At 34.2% G+C, this 11,690-nt stretch overlaps 1 protein-coding gene across 1 annotated transcript; it reads right to left on the bottom strand.

Moving 5' to 3' along the window:
- Positions 1 to 3,763: 3,763 nt before the first annotated feature.
- On the bottom strand, positions 3,764 to 4,711 carry DEFB113 (defensin beta 113). Its single transcript, XM_041747852.1, has 2 exons — positions 4,654 to 4,711; positions 3,764 to 3,954 (listed from the first exon to the last, which is right to left on the bottom strand). Exons 1-2 carry the CDS (start codon positions 4,709 to 4,711, stop codon positions 3,764 to 3,766), a joined length of 249 nt encoding a protein of 82 aa, XP_041603786.1.
- Between the last annotated feature and the right edge of the window lie 6,979 nt (positions 4,712 to 11,690).

Genomic DNA, 11,690 nt, shown 5'->3' with positions numbered 1-11,690 from the left:
TTATTATAACCATTTAAAAAATACTATGGTTATAGACTTGGAATCTCTTTTGTCTGGGTCTCTTTGTTTTTTGCATGTCACTCTCTCTGTCTCTTGTTCCCTTTCTCTCTCCCTCTCTCATCATTTATAACAGGGGAAACAAGGTGCCATGTTGTGCGAATCCCTTTATATTGACCCAGATGATGTGGTTAGAATCCATGATTCTATTTAATAACCCATAAAGAATTGAAGTTCTATGTCTAATAGTTCTCAAGAATGAAGCCTGGCAACAACCAAATGAGAGAGCTTAGAAGCTGATCTTTCGACCCCATTGAGATGTCTATAGCTCCAGTCACCTCATGAAATCTCATCAGAGACATTCAAACAAAGCACCAAGCTAAGCTGTTTCTGGAATCCTTCCCACAGCATCTCTGAGATAATAAAGGTTTTTAAAAAGCTGTTACCTCTTGGAATAATTTTGTTATGCAGAAACAGATAATTAATATAATCTCCCATCTTATATTCTCTTTTAAACTGGTATATTTATATTTAATATTTACACTTAATGAAATTATAATATAATTGTGTTTAAAACTGCCACCTTGTTTTCTACTCATTCTCCCTGCCTTTGCTCCCTTCCTTCCTTTCCTATCTATACATCTTTTATTAATACATTTTATCTACCCAATTGGTTATATCTATATATTTTTGTTCTTGCTGCAGAGTTTATAACACAGCTCTTTAACTTTCATGCATAATGTAACTCTTAAAATCCTATACTAATATTTTCTTTTTCCCATAATTTGGGCTATTGTCATTCATGCCTTCTGAAATGCAATAAGCTGCACAACTTATTATTCCTTTTGTTTTAAGCAGTAAATTGTCTTTTACAGAGATTAAAAACTGAAGGAAAGAATATCTTACATTTACCCACAAATTTACCAATTATAACTGAATTAATTTTTTGTGAAGATCCAGGTTTCTATCTTTTATACTCTTCCTTCTACTGGAAAATTTTGTATATTTCTCAAGAAAGGTTTGATGGCTTTTATCCATGTTGTAGCATGAATTTGTATTTTATTCCATTTTATTGCCAAAATAATATTCCATTACATGGGTATGCCACATTGGCTATGAATCATGCTGTTATGGCATTTTGTATGCAAGCTTTTGCACTGACATTTTTCAAACCTCTTGCATATATGCCAAAGAGTGAAATTGCAGAATCAAATGACAATTCCAGACTTAACTTTTTCCAGAATGGGCACTCTCTTCTCCCAAGTACTTGGGCCAGTTTACATTCACACTAGCAGTATGTGAGAATTCCAATTTCTTTGTATACTAACCAGCATTTGCTAATGTGTCCTATGTTCATTATGGCTTTCTTAGGGGGTGAGAAGTGGTAACTCACTGTGGTGCTGATTTGCATTTCCTTGATGGCTATTGAGGTTAAACACTTTTCCATGTGCTTGATGAACATTTATATATTCTCTTTGAAGAAATTTCTATTCAACTCCGTTGTCCATTTTATAATTGGGTTAGTGTGTTTTCATTACTGTGTTATAGATATTCTTTGTATATTCACAGCTATCTTGATTGGGAAACTCTTGATTGTCAAGGCTGCTTGTGGGGCCTAGTTGGACAATGATGAGGTAGTTGAACTACCACAAAGTTAGCTGTTCTTACTGAGATTCAGCAATTTTTTGCTTTTGTTTTCATAAATGCTCTTTGGATTTTTGCAAATCTGTGGTTAATTTAGGAGCTCTTGAAAGATTGATTTTGACAATTTATTGCCACTGTTTTGCTGCTTTTCTGAAAGGACAGGATTTGGGTTCTCTTTATTCAATCATTTCAGAAGACCTTCCTAGGATTCATTATGTATGGTTTCTTTTTCCTTTTTAAAAAACTTCTGTAGTTTGGAAGTTATATAAACTTCTGGTTAATATTGCTGCACCACAGACTACCCTAAAACGTTGTGGTTTAAAACAATTTTATTATGCTCATTGATTCTATGGGTCACAAATTAACACAGAGCATAATAGAGATGGGTTGCCTCTTTTTTTTTAATTTTTAAAATTTATTTATCATAGTCACACACACAGAGAGAGAGAGAGAAAGAGAGAGAGGCAGAGACATAGGCAGAGGGAGAAGCAGGCTCCAGGCAGGGAGCCCGACGCGGGACTCCATCCTGGGACTCCAGGATCACGCCCGGGCCAAAGGCAGGCGCTAAACCGCTGCGCCACCCAGGGATCCCTGCCCCTTTTCTTCTATGCCTGGGAGCTCGTGTTTTGGGAAGGCATGAAGGCTGGGAGTGAGTCCTCATTGGCTAGCTTCTTCTGTTTACCCTCCTTTATGGAGTCTAATTTTTCTTAACATACTTCAAATGTTATTCCTTAGAATTTTGGCCCTTTTTTTCCCCTTCTCAATCTGTAGTAGTCTTTTGGGTGATTTTATCTCATTGCTTCAGTTAATGGCTCTTGAAATATATAGTTGAAGTACATTTTTCGTTCCCAATCTTCACACCTGTATATAGCCAAAAAGTCTAATCTTGACATGGCATAAATGTTCCTTTCCAAAAATCTGTCTCTTGCTATATTTCCTAATGAATGATTGAAGCGTTCAGCATTTTATCCAAGTAAGGAAACTTGCAATTACAATTTCCTTTTAAAGCTCAAATTCACTCAATTTCTTATGTTTTCTGTAAATTGGAATTCTCACCTATATTTTTATATTTTCAAGATCTATGCTGTAGCTATAGGTTAAAAAAAATACACTCAGTGGAGACTTAAAATTCTACACACCAAATATTTGCTGATAGAAAACTTTATAAGTCTCAAAAAGTTATGTCAATATTAATTCAATATTATAGTAAATTAATGTGAAAAACTAGAAGCATAATGAGTTCATTGAAGACTGGGATAAGAACAGAAGTTTTTAATACTGAATTATAAGATGAAGAAGTTGAATAAAATTCTTAAGGACCTAGAAAGAAGACCTTTGGATTAGTTGCCTATGTTCAGAATTAATTATGATAAAATTAGTTTGATTAATATGATAATTATGATAAAAAAGTTAGCTGTAGAGTTAGAATTGGCTCTTTTTTTTTTTGGACTTTTTTGCATCCTTCCAAGTTTTAAATACTTTATAATAAGAAAAAATCCTTTAAAAATGTTTTTAACTTGCTTTTATTCTCATCACATTTTACTCCCTGTTGAATTTTGTTGACTGTTCTTTTTTTAAGTTTTAATTCAATTTGCCAATGTATAGTATAACATCCAGTGCTCATCTCATTATGTGCCCTCCTTAACGCCCATCAACCAGTTACCCTATTTGATTGTTCTTAATCATTAATACACTACCAATACTGTCTTATTATGTGATTAAGGTCTTCATGACTTTGTGCCCCAAGACTCAAGCACATTTTGCTGAAATTAGGGATAGATAGTATAAGCCATTATTGATGACTGATGCCTAAAAGATTATCTGTAAATAACTAGGCACAGGGCAAATAAACAACCAGAGGTAAATGGAAATATTAAAAATGGAAGGTGCTTATGATGTGGGTAGAGGATAACTCTTGCCAGTTTAGTAAATAAGTTACTACTCTTCTTTACATCTCTTGTACTAACCCAACATTAACCTCACTAGCTACAATGATATAGTTGTGTAATCCAGGAGGGAAGAAGAAACTCACTTGAAAATAGATTGATAAAAAATAAAAAGTTCATTTTTATTAATACTAACGTTACAATTTAGTGTTATGTAGTATAGAAGAACTTATAATTTACAGTATATCACCTGTAAAATTGATAGATTTAGAGACTGGCTTTTGGTATTCCCGTACAACACAGCATGGTTCAGTACTGCAGTAATTATATATGTATTCCCAAGAGTTGCATGAAGACTTGCAAGCTCCACGAACAAGGTAACATTCTCTTTTTCTCCCTGCATCTTCTTTTGTTTTTTTCTGTGAAACTAGGAAAAAGTATCTATAATCATAAATCCAGATTTAATCCCCTTGCATAGGTAAGTGGATAGATAATAGACAGATAAGCATATGATTGTTTGAAGTATACAGTTAAACCACTTTGTTTCTAAAATCATGTTCAGGCAACTATATAAAAAAGTTCACATTTTATCCCCTATGAGTTGTGACAATATACTTTTTATCTGACAATATTTCCTATGCCACTAGCTTTTTAAAAAATAAAATATCATTAAATCTCTAATCTGTGCATGCTTCTTTAAGAGTAAAGAGGAAAAAAATGTGGAAAAACAATCTACCTGCTTTGTCTTCTAAATAACCATTCACCTCCAACACCCCTTTTCCCCCACAAATTACTGGACTATCTGTAGAAAGCTTAATATAGACAACTATAGATTCAGCTCATTAAATTACACTTAAAGAGAGAAGACAGTAGGTATGTAAGAAATCATAGTCTCTTTAAACAAAATAAACAGGGTTTAATTCTACATCCTGGGCATTTTTTTCCCTTTATCTTCTCAACTATCAGTTCCACTCATTTCTTCTTTCATGCAAAATAGAATGAATTGCATTATAAGTTCATGTGGAGTCTCCTAACAACAATTTAATTGTTTGATTTTTTTTCCAGAGTAATGCACTTATAAAAAACATTTTGCTCTTCCCTCCTTTTTCATAATAGCAAATATTACCTGATGGACCACAAGACACAGTGAGAACAAAGATCAGGAAAATACAAAGTATCTTCATTGCTGATATTGTTGAGGTAGACTTCAAAATGTCTGAGAGTTGTGCTATTTCTTGATTAAAAAAAACAAAGATGAACTCTTGTTTTTATAGCCTTCTCAGGGTAATTACTATTCTGATTAATGCTGCCTTTCAAGATTGAGCACATATTCATGCATTGTGTAATAGCAACAAACAGAATAGAGGACTTAGTTCTGTTATGACTTCAATGAGCCATATGTGAACTCATTTTCAGTTATACAAGCAAGTAATAAGGTGAAAGTCTTTTTAGGGATCCCTGGGTGGCTCAGTGGTTTGGCACCTGCCTTCAGCCCAGGGAGTGATCCTGGAGTCCAGGGATCAAGTCCCGCATCAGGCTCCCTGCATGGAGCCTGCTTCTCCCTCTGCCTGTGTCTCTGCCTCTCTCTCTCTCTCTGTGTGTCTCTCATGAATAAATAAATAAAATCTTTTTTTTTAAAAAAAAGAAAGAAAGTCTTTTTAAAATTTTTAATTGAAAGCATATAATTAGTCTTTTCTATATTTTCAGTCTCATATTTTCTTGAGCAACTATTATACACAGGCAGTGTTTTAAGCACTTTATATAGATTAGCTTTATCTTCATTACAAATTTATGAAGTAAATTTCAGCTGAGGAAATTGTGGCACAGAGGGGTTATGTAATTGCCTCAAATCAGACGTGTAGTAACTGGTAAAGCGGAGGTGGACTCCACGCTAATGTGATGCCACTTATCTTCCACTTTCTTCACGTTCATAACCGAATAAAAGGGTGTTTATCATGTGAAATTATCCTCTGTATACATGGCCTGAACCAGGCAGTTTCTGGGAAGCAATTCTTCTACAGAAAGATAATATTTCTAAAACACAGTTTTGATACTGTTACATTAAGAGTTACTATCATGCTGCTATAAGAAAATCGGTATAATTCTTGACATATAATGACTTATTCATAGAACTATCTCATTCATAGGGGAAAGCAGTGTGTTAAAAGTTGAAAGAAACACTGGATTTAGATACAGAAAACTAATCTTGGCATCACGGTCTTCTGTTTTACTAGTTGTATGTTTGAGAGAAAATATTCACTGACTGAACCTCAGGATTCTCTCTTTGAAGGCAGGATTGGCAGAAGCAGCCAACTTCAGAAGTTTAAGGTAAGAATTAAATAGACACCATAGCTGAAAAGAGATTTATAAGTAATTATCACATAAATACAAATACTTCTGCTGGGTGTGAAAAATCCAAAAAGATATAACCTTACAAATTAATGATTTATGTTCTAATTCCTTCTGTCATTGAGGAAAAACAAATTAAAAGGATATTCTATAATCTGGGTTTTAAAGGCAGTAATCTAGTTTTGTTAATTTTCTCTTCATTTCTTATCCAAAAAGTGCTTATATATTTATAGGCACATCATGGAAATTCTATTTTTCTCAATATCCTCTTTCTAAAAACACCAAAAAAATTTTTTTAAACTGCCGCAAATTTACCAAGACCTATTGTATTTAAGCAGAGCAAAATAACAGATACAAAAAATACAATAGAAAGTTAATAGGCATGGCATGAGCATAACGGTGGCATGAATAAAATGACAACCTAGGACAAGTTTTGGCCCAGTTTTGCTTCAGCACAGCTGTGTCCATTCCACCTGTCTTAAAATAAGACCCTCCCACCAAGCTGGAATATCAGCATATCTGAATAACATATAAACATGGCCATTGTACCAATATTTTATTAGTAGTGAGTAGTAGTAGCAGTAGTAGTAGTAGTAGTAGTGATTAGGTAGATGTGTTTCACACTGCCATAATGTGGCATGATTGTAAGCAACTGGCTCTTCATCAATTCTTTTTTGTGTAAATTGGACGGTCTTCTTTTCTCTGTTTGCTAAAATATGAGGTAGTAACTAGTGACATCTAAATCACACAGAACAAGGATAAGGATTTGAGTGATTATCATCCCAATTCTAGCAAGGAAGTGACAGAAGTACAATCAAAGTAGATGCACAGGAGAGAATTTGCTAACTTATTGCTTAAAATAGATATATTAGGGCTAATTTGAGAGAGATCCAGATTCTAGATTTCTACCAATAATTTTTTCAAAAGAGGAAAAGACAGAGACAAAGTGTGGGGAAAGGACAAAAATGAGATTGTAAGTAGTAATTAAGAAAAATAAAAGATATAGAGGAATTTTTTTTTAAGGTGAGAAAATTGACCTCATTTTCTTGCTCACAGAAAAATGGCAAGATGAGTGGGCCCAAAATATTTCTACTTGAGTGAGAATTTTGAATTCTTAGATGAAAAAATGTTTTTTTAATTTCTTTTTACAAGGTTAGATGATTATAGTTAATAATTATACAATTCAAAACCACAGGTTTTGAAGTTGTCTGTTCTTGGTGAAGAGAGCATGGCTAAGCTTTAGGGATATGGGGTTGATTTATGCCTATCATGCTTTTCCAGGGCAATGCCTATATGTTGAGAATGCCAGAAAAGAGTATGATGTTAAGAAGACAGAGGAAGGAAGGAAGGAAGGAAGGAAGGAAGGAAGGAAGGAAGGAAGGAAGGAAGGAAGGAAGGAAGGGGAATGTTATTCTGTTAAAGGGTTTCTAGTAAAAACTGGACACTTTTCTGCATAAACCCTTGATTTGTTCATCTGGCACTGGATCTCAGCTTGCATAGTCCAGGAAAAAAGAGCCTAAAAAAACACCAGTCTCTTGCATTATGAAACTATGATGCCATATCCATTCTTTGCTTTTCACTACCAGGTGGCATGCATTATTTTACCCTTCCCTCTAAAAAATTGTATATTTTAGTTCACTGTTGGCTTCAAAGCTTTACGTTTAAAGAATCCATTATGGGACTAATTTTATCACAACAGTGGCAGACTGGCACTTTTTGGAAATTTTCAGATTCATCAGAATCATAAAATCTTTTTACAGATGAGAACAATGAGGATTATAGTATTAAGAAAAAAAAAGATTGCATAGATGTCAGTGGCTAGAATTTCTGCTACAGTTCCTATTTCTTTCTGCTATAAAAAGTATTTATGCAAGCTCTAATAATTATTGATGGTTCATCTTTTTGCAAGCCATGAGCCCCAGAAGCTCCGCTTTTCTGTCCTTCCAGATCCTGCTTCACCTGGGAAACATCTATTAAATACTTATTATGTGCAAGGCACTGTTCTAAGTAACTTAGAGGTATAGTGTGTTTAAATTTCATGAAAGCCCTAGGAAGCAGGAATAATATTTAGCCCCATTTTCATACACAAGGAAACTGATACATAGAGATTTAAGCAAGTTACTTACTTAAAATAACAAAGTCAACCACTGGCTGGTAAGTGGTGAAACTGAATTTGAACTTGGTCTATATTTGGAGCCCACATTCTTAACCATTGTTATAACTATTACATGTTCTAGTCCCCTGGAATACTTATTTTAGACTTACAGGGGAATTTATATAATATAATGATGAAAATGGGGTTTCCAAGGTAAAAGAAATATTACAATTCATTTATTTTCACCCTTCATTTTTGCAGCTTAAGGACACTCTGAAGCAGAAACTTCATAGAGAAAACACTCTGAGGAGATTGTTTTAAGGAGAATCTACAGAAAACTTGGAGAAGAGCAGAAACTGATCTTTCCTTTCATCCTAAAAAATATCTTTCCAGTCCAGTCTTAGTCTTCCTTCACATTCTAAGGGGTAGGGGAGACCACTGCATGTTATGTATTCTCACTGAGAATGGGTCAAAAACAAGTTCTCATGCGGAACTCTGGTGCAATGTTTAGCTATTGTTCTATGTTAAGCCATACATAGGTGTCAAAGATAATGATATAAACCTTAAATTTTATTTATTTTTTTGAAGTTTTTATTCAAATTCCAGTTAGTTGACATACAGTGTAATATTAGTTTCAGGTGTACAATATAGTGTTTCAATACTTCCATACAACACCCGATGATCATCACAAGTGCACTCCTTAGTTCCCATCACCTATTACACCCACTCACCCCACCTCCCCTCTGGTGACCATCAGTTTGTTCTCTATACTTGAGTCCTAAATCTTAAATTTTATTTTATTTTTTAAAGATTTATTTATGTATTCATGAAACACACACAAACACAGAGGCAGAGACATAGGCAGAGAAAGAAGCAGGCTCCATGCAGGGAGCTCGATGTGGGACTTGATCCCAGGACTCCAGGATCACACTCTGAGTCAGAGGCAGATGCCCAACTACTGAGTTAGCCAGGCATCCCTAAATCTTAAATTTTAAACCAACCTTAAAGATAACTATTAGAGTGTATGGTCTTTGTGCATAATGTTATCCAATGTCTATTGTGCTTTGTCTTGATCTGGGGAACAAATTTATAGTTTACAAAATGTATGTTTTATACCATCTCATTTCTAATGAGTCATCTTTTTAAAAAATTACACATAAAAGAATTGATGAAGAGCCAGTTGCTTACAATCATGCCACATTATGGCAGTGTGAAACACATCTACCTAATCACTACTACTACTACTACTACTACTACTATTATTACTACTGCTACGATTACTCACTATTAATAAAATATTGGTACAATGGCCATGTTTATATGTTATTCAGTTCCGGGAATTAATCTCTTCCAGTGTATAGGATGATGTCTACCACCCACACTTTCTTTTTCTTGTTTTTTTAAAGATCTATTTATTTATTTGAGAGAGAGCAGAAGCAGGAGGGGCAGAGAGAGAGAGAATCTGAAGCATACTACACACTAAGTGCAGGGCCTGATGTGGAGCTCAATCTCACAGACCTGAGATCAGGACCTGAGCCAAAACCAATAGTCTTTCACTCAACTGACTGCACCCATACTTTTAACAGTGTCCTTGAGCTTAAGGTTATAGATGTTGGGTATAAGTGAGGCTTGGGTGATAGGAAAGAGGAAGGGAAGGTAAAGGAAAGAAACATTGAAATGTACAGATTAGTAAATATTGAGAGAGATAATAGAAAACAAAGCCATAGTGAAGTAAGCAGGGCCTATTGCAGTTTTACCTTTCTACACACAGTGACAAAGAAATATTAGTCTGAAACTATGTCCAGTAGTCATTGGACACACATAGATGCTTAAGCAATATTTAATGAAAATACATTTTTTTTGTTGTTACTGATGCCTACTTCTAATATCTTTGCTTGTTAGACTGTCACTTAAGTTAGTGGCTACAAAACGATGGCATTCTGTAACTGTCATGCTTATTACTTTCTCCTATTATGTATCAGTGAACTATCTTACACAAAGAAAACCCATGTAGTGATCAAATTGTTACATTTTAATTTCAAAAATAGAGTATCGATTATCTGCTGTGATACATTATTGTTTGCTTCATCGTTTTACATCTGAGTGAATTTTAAAGTGTGGGTTATAAATTCAATAACCATTAATATTCATTTCACATATTTTGCATACAATCCACTTCTCCGTGTCAATTCTAATTTTACTCAGATGAAGACTATTTCTTCATTGAATACATGTTACTTTAAACTCATCCGACTGTAATGTTCTCTTTTGTTCAGAATGATTTTGGTTGTGTGTGTGTGTGTGTATGTGCATGTGTTTATGTATTGATATGTGATATTTAAGACTCATTATTAAGTATTTCAATCACATCTTTCAAGCCCTTCACCTTTTTACCCAGAATCACAGTTGATTTGTCTTATTCTAATCTCTGGTCTCTGCTGTTCACATGTCATCGTATCAGAGATTTTTGAAGGCTTTTTTGGTGTCTATTCCAGTAATATTGACCCTTACTTCATTCCAGTTTTGTAAGTGTGTGTTCCTCATTTGTTTTATTTAAAATGAACTTGGTTCATTTGGCTTGTTTTATGATTTACTCATATATTGTGGTGTGATTACTATTACTATTACTACTATCATTAACTTCTCACTGGAATATGAACTCCATGGGGGTGGAGATTTTGACAACTATCATGGAATTTAGATAGACATTGAATGTATGTTACTGAATGGGAATTGAAATGATGTTATATTTACTGAATGGAGATTGAAATAAAATTATAGTAATAATTGTAGTATCTGTCATTTACCTATCTAAAAACATTTTGGAAAATGGCACTTCTAAGAAAGTGAATGTCAGAATACACAATTCAGTTTCTAATCCTAAGGGATGAGAGACTGATTCACAAAGAGTTTTTATCAATTTCTTCCCTTATGGGGTACGAAAGATGATGAGGGGAACTAATGTTTTGTCTTCCCAAGCTTTAAAAAGTAATTGTGGTTTACCCCTGCACCTACAGCTTGCATAAAGAGCCATGAGAGAAATGTTCTGAAAAAGTAGGTAGACCATGTAGAAAGTATATCCTTTACAACTGTACTTTCTATTTTATTTTTCACATTTAGCAAAAGGCTTAGTTCTCACTAGGTCCCCAATAAATAATAGTGAATATGTACTGAACATTTACTAAATATGAGTTAAGGCCTGAACACTTATAATTTAATTTTTTTTGCTTGTTTGTTTTTTAAAGATTTTATTTATTTATTCATGAAAGACACAAAGAGGGAGGCAGAGACATGGGCAGAGGGAGAAGCAGATTTCCTGAGGGGAGCTGGTTGTTGAACACAATCCGAGGACGCCAGGATCATGACCTGAGTGAAGGCAGATGCTCAATCACAGAGCCATCCAGGTGCCCCAACACTTTTCATTTATGATCTCAGTAAAACATAACAGCAACCTTACAAACTCATTATACTATCATCATTTCACAATGAGGCAAAAGAGGCTTATTCTGTAATACCCTGTTAAAGTCCCTGTACTATTAATTTCCATTGCTGACATTAGACCCCAAAAGCAGTGTAATTCTTGAATCTAAATTCCTACCTGCTACACTAGAATCAATGAATTTGTAAATGAACAAACTGAGAGGCAAAACTGTTTTTTTCTTTCTTTTTTTTAAAGATTTTATTTATTCATGAGACACACACACACACACAGAGAGAGA

The sequence above is a fragment of the Vulpes lagopus genome, chromosome 1 (assembly GCF_018345385.1).
Source record: "Vulpes lagopus strain Blue_001 chromosome 1, ASM1834538v1, whole genome shotgun sequence".
Lineage (NCBI taxonomy): Eukaryota > Metazoa > Chordata > Mammalia > Carnivora > Canidae > Vulpes > Vulpes lagopus.
The sequence above is the reverse complement of the archived record's forward strand: the minus strand, read 5'-3'. Positions and strand labels throughout refer to the sequence as shown.

Coding starts and splice junctions, on each gene's coding strand:
- DEFB113 (XM_041747852.1), bottom strand. CDS start 4,711: ATGAAGATACTTTGTATTTTCCTGATCTTTGTTCTCACTGTGTCTTGT. Junction 3,955..4,653: donor TGTGTCTTGTGGTCCATCAG/GTAATATTTGCT, acceptor ACTTTTTCCTAG/TTTCACAGAAAAAAACAAAA.